This window comes from Poecilia latipinna, unplaced genomic scaffold (genome assembly GCF_001443285.1).
Source record: "Poecilia latipinna isolate Pla-1442-1.1 unplaced genomic scaffold, P_latipinna-1.0 Scaffold270, whole genome shotgun sequence".
In the NCBI taxonomy this organism is placed as follows: Eukaryota; Metazoa; Chordata; class Actinopteri; order Cyprinodontiformes; family Poeciliidae; genus Poecilia; species Poecilia latipinna.
In genome coordinates, this window is record NW_015112886.1 from 249,348 (window position 1) to 269,756 (window position 20,409).

The window sequence follows — 20,409 nt, forward strand, 5'->3', positions numbered from 1 at the left end:
TGGTTTTTTTTGGGGGGGGGGGGACTCATGTTAAAACCTATAAATATGTAGGAATTGAATATTTGGGAAGTATCATAACTTAAACTTAAAGGTCAGCACCAGATTTTTCTAGAAAAATATTCAGATTTTATTTTGTGGTTTTAAAGGCTCTACGTTGAAGATGGTAAGAAATAAAGGCATACTTTATTTTGTTTTACTGTCAGCTGCAGTAGCCCCTCTGGTCTCGTTTCCCTTACTTAGCTAGTGGCTAGTGCTAAAGCTCAGCCCCTCCCTCCCATTTCAAACTCTTCTCATTAAAGTAAGAGTTAAGAGAGCTAAAAATAATTGAAATATTGGCTACCTTCGACAGAAACAGGAGCTAAGTCTATGAAAGCAATGTGGCAGTTTTGATTTCCAAGGCATAAGGTGGCAGTTTATCATGATTCAGCCAAAGTAATGAAATAAAAAACTGTGGCTGATTTTTATTGTCGATGTGTTTCTTCCTATTGAGCAGTGAAAGTAAATAAAACGTGTTACATGTCTTTTGTTTTAAGTATTTATTTATTGGAGGGGTTTTTTGTTAGTGCTGCAGAGCCACAGCTAACAGCTAACAGCTAGCTCCTCACTTTAGCGGCTCTAACGGAGCCTTCAGCAGCGCTGCTGTTGCTCCGCCTACACTTTGGACTGAACCATTGTTCTAACAATAGTGGGGGGGACCTAAAAATTAATTATTATTTTTTTCTTAGATGAATGGCAGATTTACTTCGTTCTTTGTTTCTATTTCCTTTTTTATATTGATATTGTTTAAATACAAGGGTTTCTTTCATGATTTCTTTGGGGGGACAATTCTAGACTTTTCCAAGATTCGGGGGTTATTTGTCGATAAGTTGGTGTGTAACAAATACATTATTTCTGTGCTGAAGGAATTCCAGCATAAGGAAAACCGCTCCACCATCCCAGCCCACTCTACATAGACATGGCAGCAATATGTATTATAATTTTACTTTATAATCTCACTGTACTAACAACTTATGTCTTGTTTTCTTTCACCCCTATTTTTATTTTTACCTCTGTCTCCCAATACAAATGATCTCTTACCGCTCTCCTTTATATTATTTCACATATTAACTAAAGTCATATTATGTTGTTGGACAAAAAAAAGGTGAGGCTGTCACGATGGTGAGTTAGGATGATATACCACATTTACAAGTACTCTCAACTGATTTTCTTCGCTCTGACTTCACGTAGTGAACAAACCAATGAGGCTCACTAACTGCAACAGGTTCAGCTGTTTTATGTAAAGCAATACAGAGGACAAAATATGTGTTTTTTTTTTGTATTCTGTCAATGATTACATGACTCATTCTTGTTTTGAGCACACATTTAAATGGAAACACAAAGACTCAAATGCACGTGCTTTCTGAGTCGCCTTAAAGACCCTGACAACATTTTTATTATCAAAATAATACTAACAACTGCATGTTTCTGCTACAGCTTGCCACTGATTGCTTTTTCTGCTTGTCTTCCATTCTTAGTACCAATTTTCTGGCTTAAGTCTTTCTCTGCATGTCCATATCTCCAAACAATGTGTCTCCAGATCTCTGCTCTTTGGCACTGATAACCGCTCTGCGGTAATTTCTCAGAATTCTGCCTTGTGTCGCATCCTAACGTAACGTCCTCATCATTCACCTGGATTTATAACGTAATTGCAATTTTAGACAACATGAAGCTGGAAACAAACCCGTGAGCAAATACTTACAAGGTACCATCCCTCTTAAGAACAAAATTGACTGGCATTCTGCAACCGAGGATCTTACTCACACCAGCACTTGCTCTTATTGTCAGGAGGAGTTTTAATCAATACAGACAAACTTCCCGTAGTCCGCTGAGCCCCGGTGCCAAGGAAAGCACCAACTACTTAGGATATTAGGATTTTAGGCTGATTTCTGAAAGAGGTTTGTGAAAACCTTTGGGCACTGAGGCTCCTTTCTGTGCTTCCACAAGTTCAATAAGTGAATTTCAAACTATGCTTGAAATCATGTATCAGTGCAGAACAATTCAGTGCAAATGTCCCAAGGTGTTTACAACTGATTTGCCAATTAACCTACTGGTGGATTTTTCTGTGGATTTTTCATGATTATCTGGATGTTCACAGATTTTTTTTACACATTGTATATCTTAAATATTTGAGAAAAAAATGCAGGTTGGGAAGCTGTAATGTCTAGGCACCAGCCTACTTGACGCCCTATTGGCAAAGCCAACCTAAAGAGTAGAAATAAATAGGCCTACGACAGATTTCTACATTTCTACTGTTCTACTGTTCAGTGAATATACCTTACTATTCATTGTGCATATCTATGAATATTAAGGTATATTTAGTGTCAGAAATATTAGCTAGGCAACTGTTTAGAGCAGGTCTCAAGTATTGTTGCATTTTAATAATTCAAGGGCAGCTGTGGTCCCTAAACCGCACAAAGACCAGGGGTCAGTTGTATACCTCCTTTAATAACTCTTGTGTGAGCGAGGACTGAGGCAAACGTAGAGGACTATGGAAAATGATACAAGTTTTACGTGTGTGGGGTCAGTTGGACCCCATTTCTACCTACAAGGGTTAAAAATATTATATAAAATTAGGTGCAACTGGCGCGTTTAAAATTCTTTATACATCTGTGATGATGTTAGCATGCCTAATATTCCAATTTTAGGACTCGATAGATATCAGCCTTTCTTGAGTGGGATGAGCAACTAAGACATAATATAATTGTAATTTTCCCTATGGAGGATTGATAAAGTTTTATCTTTATCTCATCTTATCTTATCTTATCTTAAATAGCCTACAGTTTATGTCATATAGTCTTGGTTATTTTGATGGTTGAATACATTTTAACTTTTTAAATTTTAGTTTAGTTTTGATGGTTATTGCCTATATATTACCGAATAAAACCCTAAAAGTCAGAAACTGAAATGAACATAACTTAACCCATGACGTAACTACACAAACATGGGGAAAAACTATTGATACAACTGGCACGAGGAAATTAGATTTTCAGAAGCTTAGGTGAAGGACAATATGTGATAGAAAAAGTGCAGAAGTAACAGGGACAACCACATAGGTTTCACTGAGTGCTGTGTTCAAACACTGTAATGGAAGGTTTAGTGGAAGGAGAAAAAAGTGCAGTAAGACATGTCACCATTTCTGAAGATGCTGATTTCACTTCCAGCCTAAATGCCATCTGTGCACATCACCAAAAGTAACTGATTTAATGACCATTGTCTCACTGTGTTTGATTGATCCGCAAACAGATAGATAGATAGATAGATAGATAGATAGATAGATAGATAGATAGATAGATAGATAGATAGATAGATAGATAGATAGATAGATAGATTTCGAATCTAAATCTGCAAAACCAAAATCATGCAGGACTATGCATGCTTTTTGAGTTAAGTTTAGTTTAGCTCTTACTTGAACGCCTTAGTCTTTTAACTGTTCTGTCGAAGTTGTTGTTTGCTGAAGTGCGAGAAATAAGCTGTTAATGAGAGCAACAAGGTCAGACGTGTGAAAAAGCTTCAGGCTAAACAAAAAAAAACCAAAAAAAAAAAAAAAACCTGCCTGTTGCCATCTTTAATTAAAGACTCCCTTTTTTTTTTTTTTTTTTTCAGCTCCGTTTTCCTTTCAAAGAGCAGGGTGACAATAAACTGGAAAGACAAAATCACTCACCTTCAGTGTCCTTATTTTCGGCTTGATTGAGCGGCTCGGATTTCCCCGCCAGCGAACAGTCAAGAGTCTTCCTCTTCCTCAGCAGCTCAGTCCGCTTCAGTCAAACTTCTCATGTGGAAGGACAGCTGGAACAAACGCCGATTAGGATCGAAATGTGTGTTCGCACATTTCGTATTTAGCCGAGCCGCCTAATCCGACAATAAGAAAAGGAATCCCAGCCTTTTGACACACATCCGTGGAACATGCAGGCGGGAGAAATGAGATGCGCGCTTCCAGGTGAGATCCCGCCGCCTCCCTGCAGTCACACTGATTCTGCAGACGGGCAGGCTGACAGCCAGCAGCCTTCGGTACAATAAGCCTTCCTTGACAGAGAGGCGGGAGTCTTCATCAGAGCACCTTTCTCCCTCTCTTTCTCTTCCTTTTCTATTTCTTAACCCAGTTTTCATGCAGCTTTGCCTCCTCCCATCTCGACCTTCCCTCCTCCACAGCTTTATAGCAGTTCTTTTTAGATTACAGTGTATTTATTGTTACTCTAAAAATGAAAAAAAAAAAATGTTGTGTCCTAGTTGATTTTTTATTATTATTATTTATTTTTTTAGCACGTGATATTTTTCGCTGTAATTGAACAGGGCGTCATGAGACTTCATTGGTAAGGTTTGTGTTAGCTAGAGCTCTGCCTCCCATGGTTGGAATAATTTAATAATAAGTAGGCCTTGTGTCTGTGAGTGTTTTGTCATAGAAATATCTTTTTTTTATTATTATTGTTATTAATTATTGGGGTTGCACCAAACAAACTACTGAGATCACACCACCGTCCAGAACTCCCATGCTTGTTAAATATCTGTACAAAATCCTTAAAATAAATTGTTGCTATGGAGACATGTTGACCCTAAGAGGGCACTTTTCGCTGCAGTTCTGCAATAATTAGATATGGGCATTTTCTAAGCCCCTCCCACCCTGACCATCCTCACCTGTACCTTATGGTGAAATACACTTGAGTTCTGACTAGTCCTCCCTTCATCATTGTGGTATTAAATAGTTTTGGTGATTCTAACACCAAAATTAGAGGAGTTTGTTCTGATTTAATTTCAGACAGTCAGATAAGAAAACAAAATGTGAATATGTTTTTATTCTGTGTTTGGAAACTTCTGGCTATACCTTTATATTCTCATACATAAAGTGCCTTGCTAAACTAGTCTTTTTTGTCACAATGCAGTCACAAATCCTCAATTTAAATTGCTGTGATGTTCTTCATAATATTATATGGAAAATAATACAAGTTAATAAAAATGTGATTATTACATCTTAATTTCTATGGAATGGAAAACCTCAGTTACTATGAAGTTAAATGAGCAAAGCCTCCATCTCACATTTTCGGATATTCCGGTTTGGAAAAGCATGATGGAAATAAATCATTGGGTTGATAATAAATTTAACTTTGTTTCTCACAATCTCATTAATTTCACAGTAATTTAGGATGAGTTTCAAACTACTTTAAAACCGTAATAAACACTTGCCATAAATTAAAATAAAAAAATATCCCTTCTTCCTTGTTACTAATTTTGTGGTTAAGATTTATTTTTGATAATATACTGTTTAAAGTTGGAATAAATCTCACAAGGAATCTTATACTTCCTACCTGTTTGCCCCGGCAAAACATTTCAAGGTAGTAGGTTGTCATTAACATTTTAAATAATCTAATTTTTGTTACTTTCACTGACTTCAACCAGTAGCTTTTAACAATTCGATGAACAATTAATAATTATTTAATATTTAAATATTTTTAAGGTATGCCTTAATTTCATGTTATTTTTATTTTACATATAATAGCAAATATAAGTCATTGTTATTGACATAATCAGTAGTAACGCCTGAATATGTGTGCAAGAATTAATATTTTAGAGACCCATATTTGTTACATAACTTAACTTCTGCTCTTTTGAATAATAGTAGAATATTCATGCAGGGGGCATGTATTTGAAAAAAATCTCATTTTAATTTTGATACTATTATGGACGGACAGATGGATATTTCACTGCAATGTGTGCAAAATGGATCTTACCATATATTTTATCCCAGGAAAATGTCATCACAAGCTAACAATATCTAAAATAAGTAAAGAGCACTTAAAATGTAATTGCTTCAATTTCTAGAATTTGCTTCTAAATAAGAGGGCAGCCTGCGCTTGTCAGTGCATGCTCTGTTACGTTACAGACGAGAGTTATGATTAATGGCCAGCGGCTCTCTTATTTCCTTTTGTTCATGCTATCAGCTGTCCATCTGGTTTGCTTGGCTTTTTCTTTCTCCCAAAGAACGGTTGTCACTTTTGTTTCTTTCAAATAACAAAGAGCAAGTGAAAAAAAAAAAATGTTTTCATGGCATGTTTCAGTAGCTACCCCCACATTTTGCTCATTTGGAGCTTTATTAAAATCCAGCTATGCAAATTGAAATTTAACTATAAAAAGTTATATTTCAGGGGGAAGGAAGGGAGTTGTATTAATGGCTTCTCTTTTTTTCTAAATAAAACCATCTAGTGTATTTTTTATAAAAAATAAAGGTAAATCAGAGTCTGGCTGCGTGTTTTTTGATGCTTTGTTGGTCAATACATGCTAGATTTACAGCCTGCTGATATGTTATTTAAACTGGGTTAAGTTACATTGCAAGCACTTTAAATAAAGATGAATGCTTAAAAGAGAAGTCATTTAGAGGTAATATATTAGTAGCATACTACTACTACTATATTGTGTTTGTCAGCTTTTGTTTTGGCTGAGAATTTAATTTAAGACAGGAATGAGTGTAATCACTCTGAACTGCTCCAGTTTTTGTCACTGATGGTGTGTGCTCAGTGGTCCCTGTTTTTGTGGTGTCGGATTTAAGTCAAGCTGTGTTCATAATCCACTGGGTTAAGGTTAAGAAGGTTAATTGGGGAAAAAGGAATCCATGAAGGGGAAAAAAGGGAAAGTGGGAAATCATCCAGAAGACAGGTCTATGATGAAAGTGCGGAAGATATCATTCAAGGATTCAAAAAATGGGAGCAGACAGGGGGAAAAAAATGCAGGCAAAAAGGAAAAAGCTGCCTTACATGTATTCACATCGTTCCAGAATAATACATTTTACACACGGATAATAACTTATGGCTTGTCCGCAAACCACGTCAATGTTAACGCGTCAGAAAAATCAGAGAAAAACCATTTGCTAAAATGTGTATCGAGGGCTAACGTATGCTATATTTTAGTCCATTGCGTGGTTGGATGGAAAAGGATGTCTCATGATATTTAATACTCTCACTGGGTAATTCCAAAAGCTGACACAAAATCGATCAGACAAGGAGGGCTTCAAAGAGAGTGCCGCTTCAATGAAAACAAGATTACCAAAGGGATTACTTTTGATCTTTTCTGGCACCACATACTCTCAGTATGTCAGCTCCTCTATATCTAAGTTACTCAAGGCAAACGACGATATTCTAATTTCCATGCAGCATGAGTGTGAAAGTTAAGCATCATTTGGTCTTCATTGCTGCCAACCTTTTGGCTTTAGTGAGAACTGCACACTGAATCATTGCGAAGACAGCATCTCAGGAAAAGCTGGACGTGGATTTGAGAAACATAATTAAGGTCTAACAGTAACACGCTGCAGGAATGGTTAGTGTTTTTTCTATGGGGGAGAGAACACTGAAGGGACCACCAAGACGCCCTCTTGCACAGTGTCATCTCCAGTATACTGGGTTGGTTGGAACAGCAAACCTTTTTATCTTCGGCCTCAGAAGACTCCAAAGAGTTGCCGGAGTTGTGTGTGCGAGTCTAAGAAACTTATTCCAAGAGTCTTCTTTCTTTTGGCTGACAGAACTAGAATGTTTTATCATTATTTGTTGGACAAGTTGAAGCTAAGGATGATATTCTATTTGATTCTGTTTTTCAAGACTGGGTTGATTTGTAAATCTCCAAGCTATGAAACTGTTGCTGTGACAGCTTTTGTGTTTGAAAGTGCGATCGTTTTGATGGGCCAAAGATTTGAGGAATTTACTCTGAAGCTGCATGAAAACCACATCTCGAATTTCATAAGGATAGATGAGCTGGACTTGCTTTCCCAGTCAGTATAACCAGGATGGTGGTGCCTACAGATTGCTCCCTGAGGAGGTAAAGAAACACCAAACATCACCAAAAAAGTTGACAAGAAAGATGGAATACTGAATCTATACATGCTGCCAAGCACACATCGGTAGATCAGGCCTACATCAAGTAAGTGACACATCATCAGTGGAATTGTTTTTTTAATCAGTCAGCTTTGCCTGCCAGAACCTGCTAGAAATCCAAAATGGCATCAGATATTTTCTGAACGGATGGTCAAAGCATATCTATCATCCCAAAGTTTTACTAGTGTAGCATGTCCTGTGCAATCAGCACACACAGTAATACGTGTAAATTAGTTAGTTTTTTATTTATTTATTTATTTCACAATGGATGACTGAGAAGGAGAAATTGATTTGGTCTCAGGAATGATTCAAAATCAATTTTTAAGTCAGACTTATTCACCGTAACTGGACATTGTGAAGAGCGGCTGGTCTCAGTCAGTGTTTGTAAGTAACCACTTACCACCTTTGAGGGCCATTTCAAGTCCTATTGCTGGAAATGACTTCTTTTTGCATGAAACAGGGTCTGCCAACTTCACTTGTCTGGCCAATACAGTGGGGCAACATCCGGCCACTGAAGGAGACTTCAATGACTTGCAGGCTCTGGTGCTTTTGAGAACATTTCGAGAAGCCAGAGTTGATCTCCGTCTCTGGTTCTGACTATTCCTGTATCCACCACAGCTGTGGAGCGGACATTTTCTGCCATCAAACAAATAAAAACATATGTCAGAATTAAGCCAAGAGACAGGCGACTCGCAGCCTTGAACTTAAGGCCACAGAGCAGGACTTTTTGATGGAGCTGAAGCAAAGAAATCAAGTCAGAGGACTGATTTTATCTTTAAAGAAATTGTCAGCAACTGAGAGAGTATTATATATTTTATTTACACTTATGTGGCACAGTTGTAGCTGAACTGAAGAGATTTGAAGAGGTCTTATCTGGCTTTCTTGTTTTAACAATAATTTGCTCACAGCTCTCCAGATAAACTATTATTATATATTTTTTTTATCCTTCATCGCAATCTTTTTCAAGATACAGTTTGGCCTTATAGACAGCAGCTACAATAAATAGGCCTTTGTTTCGCAATGTATTTATACCACAGGCATAACAAAAGTCATGGATTTAGGTCTTTCTGAAAACATTGATCAATTTAAAAAGTTAATTGTAAATAAAAGTATTTCTGCTACACATATGTGTATGGTTACTTAAATATACTGAATATCAGGTTTGGATTTAAAAAAATGCAGAGTGAGACTATGCCATTGCAGTTAAAAGTGAATTTATTTAAATATTTGCAATTTATTGGAGCCTCAAAAAATTTACTGAATATCTTAAATTGAGTTGCTAACTGTTTCATCTAATCTACAGTTGTACTTGAAGTGTTATAAAATGATCCTGAAACAGATGAAGAAGCAGCCAGACACATGCAGCATTTATAAATCTTATTATTGAACAATAGTCACAATACAACATCAACAATGCCTTGCTAGTGACAGGTTCTAATAATCCCAATATATTGTATAGTTACTTTGTAATACATTATTGAGAGGCACTTCCAGTAAGTCTGGCAATAGAGGAGCTACAGTATTGTGTCTAAATTACAAAACAGTAAAAATAAATATTATTTCTAAAAGTTTTTTTTTTCTTTGTCATAATATACTTTTAAATCTGTACAGTATATATTTTATACAAAGTCAAACAATAGCAAGAAATAAAAAGTTATATTTTCCTTAAATACTGGTGAATCACACAATTTCCCCCCATCCTGTAGGTATTGCTACATGAGTCAAGTGCAAGATACTAGAGAGAGAAAAGATAAAGAACTGAGTCAGTGAAGCGACTGCAATTGCAGAAAAAAAAATAATAAAAAAAAACATACCAGCCTTGTCTTATTTTACAGATGGTGGAAGAAAATTGTTTTGGTTTTGCTTGAGACAAACGTGGAAAGCCTTAAAACAGTTTGTAGATACATGTACATGTGAAAATGTTATGGCACAGGAGAGAAGACCCCGTTTAACTTAGCAAAAGCAACAAGCTGAAGAAAAATGGAGTGTTTTCTTTTTTTTTTTTTTTTGGTTTACGATGCCTTCAGTCTGTGAAGAGTTGGTGAGTTAAACTGTGTTGCTACCAATGTCCACTAACATGGGACCGAAGGAATAAATCAATCAAAGATAATAACACTATAAGCAGTGGTCTATTAGAGAACTGCTGACAGTTTTTCATTCAGTTTCATCTGCGTTTACATACAACAAAATGTGTATATAATGTGTACATATCTCAACATCACAAGGTTCTACATAATGTAAAAAACAGAAAAAAGAAAGAAAATTAGTTTAGGGGTTATTTTGTGCAAATCACCAAAAACTGCAAAGCTCAAAAGTATTTCTTTGGTTTGCAGAAGTAAATCTGGTTGCAACAATATTTCAAAGAAAACACTCATACCTTGATAAAAATTAAGAAGCTTGGCTCTGATTAGAGGCTCTGGTCTTTTTCTTTCTTTCGACACAGAAAACAATTTAAATCGATAGTTAATAATGCCACCATGGAGAATTAGGATGACTAACATCAAAAGAAAGAAAGACAGACAAGGTAAAATTGCAAAGAAGAGTAGTAGTCATAAATGCCAAAACAAATTAAATAACAATTTTCATGTTTCATAAGGTGGAAAAATGATCAAATTATGTTTTATTTTGTATTTTAAAGTTTTAAAATGACAAAAAGAGCTAATAAACTGAAAAAATGTATTGAGGACAAATAATTATTGAACAGTTATACTTAAAGGGCCCATATAATCATATTTAGCATAGTTTTGAAACTAATTAGTATAACTGAATCCTCGTTGGCATGTCTATTATTTTCCAAAGAAGATAACTCGTTCTAAAATCCACCCTTTTGACACAAAATATCTTTTAGAAACATGACTTTGTAAACCAAAAGGCCAACTACCAGGTACGAGCAATTATATGCTGTATGCGAAATCCAAGCTTACTTACCTATTTATTGGAAAAGCAGGTGAAAGTAAGCACAGGTGAATTTCTCCTCATCAACAAAAATTGAAAACAACCTCTCTGTTCAAAACACTTTTCACCCCAGGATTAAAACGCTGACCGACAAAACACAACAGTTTATACAGGTGTTATAAATTGCTATAGTGAAGTATGCAGCCATATAATTGTGTTATTTGTGAACTAAAAAACCCCCATCTCAGCAGGAGAGTACTGTGTTTTACTCAGTTTTTACTTTCATTTGGCCTTTGGCAGGACCAAGCATTCACTGATGTCAGCTGATCCAGTTAAATTTAATCAGACGACCTCTCTCTGCTTTTTCCTGCAGGGTTTTACTCACCATAGCAACAATATTTTTCTGTGTCTGAGCCAAAAGAATAACAGGTTTGATTTCATTGCTTTGACTTTTAATCACTAAACTTACAGCCTTCTTACAAGAACCCTGACTTTTAGGCCCAAACAGTGTGTTTAGGGAAAGTAACTGTCGACAAACTTAGAGGGGCCTGACAGATAATAGTGACATTACTTTAGTGAAGTTAAACCTTCAAAGTACTGATAATGTGTAGTAAAGTGAGACTTTCAGATGGTTCCATTCGCTTGCACTAATGTTTTACACAAACACCACGTAGTTTTCTTATTTATTGTGCTTTGGTGACACTATTGTTATCCTGATTCTTCCTTTTGCTGGTCAGATCCAAAGTCAGTAGGGACTGAGACGGTCCACCACAATGCTGGTCAGAACCAATCTGTCCAAATCATAATAGAACTAAAAATTTTGAAAGCACAAATTTTGTCACAAGCAGCTATAGCTACATTTACACCACTGTGGTAAAAAATTACAGGCAGCGAGAGCTTTGAAGGGTGCCGGTTTGCTACGTCTCCAAGCCTTTCTCTACTTCACTGGACAAATTGCCACATAAATCTATGCCTGGAAAGTTTTCTGTTTCTACTTTGGTATTGGCTGGTCATTGTGTTATGCACATATGGCTGGGTCTGGTGTTCTTAATGTAATGCCATTACTCGCTAGCAACTTCTAGCTTCATTCTTAGTTTTGCAGAGGATGTTCTGCTGCATCACTTTGCCACAGAAGTTGTAACACAGTGTGATGTGCAAATGTTCTCTTTTTCAAGTGTTTTTTTTTTGTTTTGTTTCTGTTTGTTTAGTTTTTGCATATTTCTTTGAGTTTGAACATCAAAATAATATAACTATTTAATAGATACATTAAGCAAACAACGTTTGATGCAGAAAATACTGCCTGGATGAAGTTATTTTACCAGAATATTGCGCTGCACCAAAATGACGAGCAGTGTTGATCACATGGCTGACCTGCTTAGATGGAGGGAAAACAAAATGTTTGGTAAATGTAAGTGCTACTAAGCTAAGTTTTTAGTGGTGGAGGTCTTAAAAAATGACTTACAAATTTTCCTATTTTAATGTCTTACTCTAAGAAACATGTTTGTCTAGCAATTTCTCAGAAATGGTCTTTAAGCATTAAAATTATACATTATCTGATTATCTTATTCAATATGCTTAGCTCTCATGTTCTGGGGAAAAAAAATTGCTGTATGAGTCTCACAAAATATTTTTTCATGTATGTACACAGAATTAATCATTTTGCAAATCTGTCTGCTCTATTCAAGGCTCATTTGACATTACAGATAAATAACATTTATTTCCTTTAGTAATTTATCAAATGGGCATTTAACTCTAAATGGTTGTGAAACAATTCAACGTGGATTAGATCATTCTCAGACTTATGGAGCTAGATACAACTGGTGCAGAAAATCAAGTTGCTTCAAACTAGTTTTCTAAAAAAGAAAAAAAAGAAAAACAAACATAAATCTGCTCTTTCAAATGTTAACGGTTATATACAATATTGAATTTAAAAAGCTAAAATATTGAAATGATTCTTTAAACTTAATTGTTATTGTTCATTAAAAACACACACAAGTCTTGGATTTAAAAAAAAAATGTAGAAAAATTTTGACACACTGAATATAGAATTAAAACTGTTCTTTAAATGAACTTTTACATTGTCAACAATTTCTGCCCGTTTATTCTGCATAATGCCAAGATGGCTCCACTGTGGGGGGGGGAGCATATTAGAACAACCCCCACTCCCTTTAAAAAAAACATTTACACTGTATTTGCTAATATTTCTGTAATTGCACTGGCCATCTCTGTCTGGTAAAAGTGGCATGAAAAGTTTAAGTGTGACAAAAAGCATAATAAATCTCCAAGGGGACGAATATCTTTCACAGCACTTAGTAAGTGCAAATCCGGTCTGTTCATTCCTAATGTTTCTCCAAAACAATGATCCACACATTTGAATTTCTGAGGACTTGCACAATCAGAGCTTCAAACATAGGCAGACTTCAATCTATGCATACATGTGTGATTTAAAAAAAACAACAACACATATATCTGGAAAATCTTGTAAATGAAAACCCACATTTTGATCACAGCTTTGATTGCTTCAAGTCTCTTAGATTGTTGCACTGTTATTGTACAGTTGGAGAAGAAAGACATGTTTTGTCTCAGAGAGTTTTATACTCTGAGGCTATTCAAATTTAAGCTCAACAATGGAAAGAGAATATGAAAAAATGTCTGAACGTTGACTTGGAGCTTTGGATGGGAATCAGGTGTAATGTATTGTATATTGTGTGCTGAAATGTCATTTTTTTCTACAGTTTTGTGGTTACTTTCATAGTATTTCAAGTTCAAAAGGTTCCTCTTTTTATGAAACTACAGCTGCAAGCATGTTTTTTTTTTCTCTTTATCTGCATGTCAAGGCATTACAAACATAAAGTCCAGGGAGATTAGTTCAGGAAGATATTTTGGATCCAAATGAATGAGATTTACATTTTATGCTGAATTTTAGTTTTCTTACTTTGTCAGTTTTTTTTTTGTTTGTTTTTTTGACCTGGACGTCCTCAGATTATCATTACCACATGTCGCTTTTCACTGTTTCATGCTTTCTCAATAGAAGGTCCTTGGAATGTCTTACAGGCTATGATAAAGAAAAAAAACAACATCTAAGCCTTTTGGACTTTCATGCAAACAAAAACAATAGAGCAGATGGTGTGATTGTTGTAGACTTCCTAATTTATACCGTAACAAACAAACTCCAGTACTCCATGTTACTGAGTAAAGCTAATGAGCGGTCATGGGTATTAGGTTGCACATTTCAGCCCTCCTGTGCTATAATGGGCATTCTAATAACAGTGCCGTTGATACAGCTACATATTTCTACAGCATTACAATAGTATTAGCAAATAGTAAATGAGTACGACATTTTGTCACATGAAACAAGCATGTTTAATAGACTGCATAAGTCTCTTTTTTTTAATCGAGAGTGTTTAAAAACATCAGCTTGACTGCTTAAAGGGCATGTATGGTGTATGTCAGGTAGTTAGTACTGATCAATCGTTACCCAGCAGCTCACCTGCTATATTAGAGCTACATGGGCTCCGACCATCAATACTCATGGTTATTACCTGTCATCTAGCTCCTCAGGTTATCATACAGTAGAAAACTCCCTGCTGTTTGATTGCTTTAGACATCCAGTGCAATCACTCTTACACTCACCAGCAACTTTATCAGGTTCGCCTTGACATGTTTGACCTCCGTGCATTTTAAATCTGACAGATTAAACATGATACGATGTAATGATGGCTTCCAAAGTTGCCGCACATCCATGACTCTAATGTCCTGGTTCACCACAGCCAAAGGCATTCTAATGGATGGAAATCTGGCGACTGAAGAGACCTCCGAAGTACAGTGAACGCAACGTTATTCCAAGAAACCAATTTTGAATGAATTGATTTTTGGGACATAGTTGAAGTAGCCATTAGAAGATGGGTTCACGGTGGCCATAAAGGGAGGACTTATATTCAGTCAATCACTGGTTGTAATGTTGGGTTATTTGAACTACTGTGACTTTATTTTTTTTATCTTCTCAATAAAGTCTACTCACTCTCCTCCAACGCCTGGCATCAACGAGGCGTTTCCGCTGACACAACTACCTGTAAACCTGATAGATGTTTGTGATAACTGCAGTATATCAGTGGTTTCTAAATTACTCTTGCCATCAGGTCTGAAACTAACAACGGCCTTTTCAATCCCCTTTTCCTTCCCCATTCTAACCCCAGTTTGAACTTCAGCAGGTTGTCCTCACAGCGGTTAGGCCCTAAATATAATTGGCTGATTCATTACAAGCGTTAAAGGAACTGATGAAGTGCATCTCATAAAGTGTCTGAGTGTAATTTGCTTTGCCTTCGTCTTGAGTCAGCTGCAGCTCTTGCAGAGCTAATAGTCTTTCAGCTGTAATTATGGTTCTGATGGAAGCTACCTGTTGCTGCTATGTGAGTGAAGACGCTAAGTAGCCTCAAACCTCCCCCGATACTTTTCCGACGTCAGTTTAAATAGGCTGTAATGCTTGTTTTCGTTCGTAGCTGGTAAACACAGATCATCACATGGTTTTGACTTCTAACCAAACTGGATCCTCTTCAAAGAGCTGCATCTAGAACAATCTTCTAAAATATGAACGATATTTAAAACCCTGCTGGCCCTTCGTGGAAAGCTACATGTAATGCTAAAAGGTTCCTCTCCCTTCTCTCATATCTCCCCGGTTTCCGTACTAAGCCTCATTGCTTTGGGCTGTCCTTGGTGTTCACGCTGCCCTCCATCATCACCGAGGACATCAAAGGAGAGCATGAGCGCCACCTGTCAGGCTGTATGCTATGATATAGTTACACTCAAACAACTGCTGGGTTATTCCTCTAACTCAAACTGAAGGGAAAGAAGATTAAACAAAAACTGTGTCAAAAAATTGAGAGCTAAAAAGAAGAATGAATCCTCATAGGTTCGCAATTTTGGACTTTTTTTTTTGTTTGCAAAATAAAAGGTTAAGATTAATCTGTGTAACAATGTTCATGTCAGTAGGGTTTGCTATGACTTTAATTCACACCAGAACACAAGTTTGTTCACTTAATCTAACATTAACATTAGCCTTTTACTTGCTCAGCACCCAATAGCTGCTTTTACCAGGTACAGCAACCTAATGCTAGATATATTCAATGTTCATGCTTTGATCAAATCAATATTCCACACAGTGTTATATTCTGAGAATGAAATTTAACTGTTCGTAATGTCTCATTAGTTGGTATGTTACTATCAGTGGCCTAAAGTTTTCAATAATTATGAAATTTACTATGTCGAAAAAGTAAACGAGATGGTTATAATAAATGGCTATGACATGTGGTTTGTTTCCATGTATAAGTAATAGATAAAGGGCTCTATTTGCTGAGGAGACAATTAATCAGGATATACTAATAACCTGTCCTGAAAGTAGCTCATTGACTGCTACAGACAGGCCACATGCCCCCTGCAAGGATAGCGTTTAGAAAAAACTGTATTATTTGTATTATATAGATAATAATAATAATACATCTTATTCAAATATCACTTTGTTTAGTTGTATTTTCTCTATTATCTCTTCAACACTAGCGTTAGACATTAGCCACTTTAACTTATTTTGGGGTTAAAACCTTACTCTGTGTGCTGCGTGAAGCCAATGGTTCAATCCCATCGTGTTAAATAACCTTCAGACTGATAGCAAAATAAAGCTAGTAGTGTTGTTTATAAACCAGCAGTTTTTAGAGTGTAAGGTATAATCAGAGGAACCTTTCCCTACACGACCAGAGTAACTTTGAACAAAAATGTTAGTCTCTGTGTTATTTAAAGTGCTTACATCTCTTATTCTGTTTAATTTTTCTCTCCATGCTACTATTGAAACTGGCTACATATACATGCTACTTAAATTCCCTTTACCCTTTTTTCTTTTTGAAAATATAAAAAAAGCTACAATGCCCTTGTTTAAAATCTGACATCTAGACATTTTCTTGTTGGTGCGTAGTGCCTAATGGTTGCCAACTGGCCTTTCAGGTCCAGAAAGCTTTATTTATGTAAATCTCGGGTGAACTGTTCCCTGTGACTCGGCACTAGCCTTGTCCACCACAGCACTATACTTTATATTCGCAAAGATTTCACCAAACTGCCAACGTTAACATTTTTTTTTCTTACTCCATTTTGGTTTCTGCTAGGCTGTACAAATCCAACCCAACATTTCCGGGTATTTAAAGGAGAGAGAAGCAAACAGATGGGAAGAAGAAGCAGAGAGAAATACAAGGACGAGGACATTGGAAGTCCTTTTGTGATTCTAATTCTGCCTTCCTGAGTTGTTCAGCCTGAAAACACGTTGGTGTCTGTGTGACCAAAAATTAGCAAAAATTAAAAATAAATAAATAAATAAAAACAGGGAGAAACTGAATGCTAAAACTCTGTTTCGTGAGATTTTCCTTGAGCAAGAATAAAGCTTTTGGAGCAACAAGGTTCTCTTTTGAAACTTCTTCTCTGTTTGGAGTGTGGAATGTGAGTGTGATTGTGTGAAACTTGCATGGTCTTCTGATTTTTATACAATACCACTGGCTCTTTCTTCAGTTTCCTTTACTCCACATGACTGCAGACAGCCTTTTCCCTGACTTTCATCCCATTGTCCTGAAGAAAGGGCTTGCTGCACACCTTCACTGCGTTGGCTACAAAGGGTGTTGATAAAATGGGAGATGCAGGAAGAGCATTTGTTGGCCCATTAGTGCACAAGGGACAGCCAGGGGGGGGGTGAAACAGCTCAAAAAAAAAAAAAAAAAAAAAAAAAAAAAAAGTAAGTCTGTTTTTCGCAATCACCACTCACCATTTCTTTGTCTTCTGCTGATCTCCTCATCAGATGTACTGACTATGCATCATCCCAAGTCCTCAACCCTGATTTTATTAGGCACATTTTACCCAAAACATCTTCTACAGTGTTGTGTCAAAGTGATGTGCTGGCTACCATACAAAGAGTTTGGTTAGGAAAGAAAAAAACTAACGTTTTCAAACAATGGTCAAGATTCCTGGTTTAAGAGGAGGTTCAAGTTTATAATCTCATTCTGGAACGTCCTCTTTTTCTCCTGAGGTCTCTGATTGTGGAAGGACTTCCTCTTCCTCCGCCACCGCCGTCTCTTCGGCCTCATCGAGGTCGTCGGCCGACTCGTCCTCTTTGCTCGCCTGCTCCTGCTCCTCCTCCTCCTCGCGGATTGCTGTGATTGAATCTACAGGTTTGTCTAAGCAGCTGGCCTTCTCTTCTTGAGTCTCCTCTGATGTTTCGGCTGCAATCACACGTTTCCACATTTCATGGTTTTCCAGGAGATGCTGTGTGATCTGACAAAAGACCTCCCGTCTGCGCAGCTTTTTGGCTTCTTGCCGCTCTGTGGAAACAAAAGGAAAACTTGCTAGCTAAGCGACTGAAGAAAAAAAAATATGGCTTTTACTCTGTAAAAAAGAATGACGACCATTTGCTGACCATTTTCTTTTTGTTTCATATTGATTTATCATGACGTGCTAAAATAATTATTGTAATGATTGTTACTGTTACAAGGAAGTATTAGGGCTAGTAAATAGAAAAAAGAAAAGAAAACTGGCCTTGGAAGAGTATATTTTCACAAACAAAAAATTAAGGTTTGAAGATTCAATTCATATTTACATGAAGAAACATGAATATTCTCTGTCAAAAAGTCTTACATTTGCAGAAAAAAATCACACTTCCCCATTATCAAAGACACAATTTTACATTAAAACTAGGATGTGTTTGACACTGTGAAGTCAGACATTTGAAAGAGAAAACCTCAGAGTAACTGAGCAGCATTTATCTTTGTGAGGTGTGACTGCAGGACAGCATGCAGTTCTAGCCACATAAGTTATTGCCAAAAGAAAAAAAAAACTGCAATGGATGTTTACATACTTTTGATCATCACTTTTATCGATTTCTTTTCAGGGGCTCTTTCTTTCAAAGTACAGGATCTGGTACCAAGCAGAGAAATTGTATCGTCTTGGTGCAAAGACACAAATGGTGTTGGAGATTTATATTTTTTTTTTTTTTTTTTTACAATTTGTTTGATATAATGAAGTCCTTTTACAATATTCCTTATGATTGAAAGCTGTTTCAAAGGACTGAAAGGATTGAATGTGTGTGAAGAGTCAGTATTTTAAGTATTGACCATCGTTCTCCCCAAAAATATAAAATTTAAGCATAAGAAAATCTTTATAGAACAATAATTGTTTGTGACATAATTTGCCAATTTTCCATTTTTCATAACCATCACTGCTAAATGAGTTCTATTAATTAGGATGCAGACGTACGGGACCCGTCGGAACCTGTTGACGCCTCCTCATCCGCCGTGTCTTCCTCTTCTGTATCGTGTCCTTCCTTTTCCACATCTATCTGAACCGCCTCTTCGGACAGGTCCACCCAGCGCCCTGGCATGAGCGCAGCAGAGTCGTAGGAGGAGCACAGTGGTCCCACTATGTGGGAGATGAATGACTGCTGTAGTTTGGCGAGTTGGGGGGCAGACCGGTCCATGAATGGGCTGATAGGGAGGCCTAAAGTTGCTTCTTCGTCACCCTGGAAGGATGCAGAGAAAGGAATGTAAAAGGGAGAGGAAATACAAAATACACAAGGACTGGAATAATAAACATGTGCATATTATTCAATAAATGCACTTTGACTGAGCCAACATTTTATTTCACTCAATTAAATCTTTTGACAGTGATCGTAAATATATCGCACAGCGGAGACATGATAATCCACAACTTCCAAACTGCATTTATTTTAGCCACTCTTCAAAAGGAGAGAGACAAGGCAACATAATGTCCAAGAAAGTCAAGAAAAGGCAGAAAGAGAATAACTTATCACCAAAACCTTCCCATACATAGTCAGAATAATAAGTGTAAAACTACTGGATGGGGGAAAAAAACCAGTCTGGATAAATACCCATTTGACTATAACCCCACATAGGGAGTAAGTTAAAAATATCCTTCTTTCTCACTAAGAGAAAAGCTATAAAGAGCAAATCTACGCCGCAAAAATTAGATGCTGTTTGCTTGAGAAGAAAACACAAAGTGTGTCCTGCCATCAGACATGTGGAGTTTGGTTAATTGTACAGGAACCTTGACTGTGACGATTTGCTTTGGTCAGATGAGACTAAAAATGTGCATTGTAGTACCAAACTCTCCAAATGGTTCTCAAAGGATCAATAAGTGAAGGATCTCTCTTCCACTATTCGGTACGGTGGAGGATCCATGATGCTGTGATCCCGTTTCTCTTCCGACGGTGAGTACATGGTGTCGTGGCCTTTATAAAGTAACAGAACATTTTACGTAACTGGACTGCACCGGTTACTTGGAAACGGGTTTGATATTATGTCTGTGAGCACAACATTGACTCAGAATATGTGACCCAATGAAAACAGGTACGGCATAAACTTTCTCCCCATGATCAGTCTTTGCACGGAAAAATGGCCTTTATCTCTGAACGCTCCAACTTTGTGCAATTTTAGAAGATTCAGTGTTTTCTTACTGGCAAAAGGGATTGTAGAAAATATAAACAGTGGAGGTAACAATAGGTACAAGTGATTAGGTAAAAAAAAAAATTAAACTATTATTTCTTCTGTTGGCTTAAAAATAGATTTCTTCTTAATTTTTT

General features: G+C 36.7%; 2 protein-coding genes and 1 long non-coding RNA gene across 3 annotated transcripts in view; 1 reads left to right on the top strand and 2 right to left on the bottom strand.

Moving 5' to 3' along the window:
- The window catches only part of slco1c1 (solute carrier organic anion transporter family, member 1C1), a 38,771-nt gene extending 34,642 nt beyond the window's left edge, over positions 1–4,129 (bottom strand). Inside the window, exon 1 of the mRNA XM_015033483.1 lies at positions 3,701–4,129. The gene's annotated coding sequence lies outside the window, so the exon portion shown is untranslated. The remainder of the gene's footprint in view (positions 1–3,700) is intronic.
- On the top strand, positions 3,893–18,161 carry LOC106948046 (uncharacterized). The gene is made up of 3 exons (XR_001425101.1): positions 3,893–3,976; positions 17,845–17,986; positions 18,075–18,161. It is a non-coding gene; the product is annotated as an uncharacterized LOC106948046 (long non-coding RNA).
- The window catches only part of LOC106948043 (cGMP-inhibited 3',5'-cyclic phosphodiesterase A-like), a 63,037-nt gene continuing 51,882 nt past the window's right edge, over positions 9,255–20,409 (bottom strand). Inside the window, exons 14-15 of the mRNA XM_015033482.1 lie at positions 19,068–19,329; positions 9,255–18,136 (exon numbers count right to left, since the gene is read on the bottom strand). Of these exons, the coding sequence (XP_014888968.1) occupies positions 17,814–18,136; positions 19,068–19,329 (585 nt within the window). The 3' untranslated portion in view covers positions 9,255–17,813. The remainder of the gene's footprint in view (positions 18,137–19,067; positions 19,330–20,409) is intronic.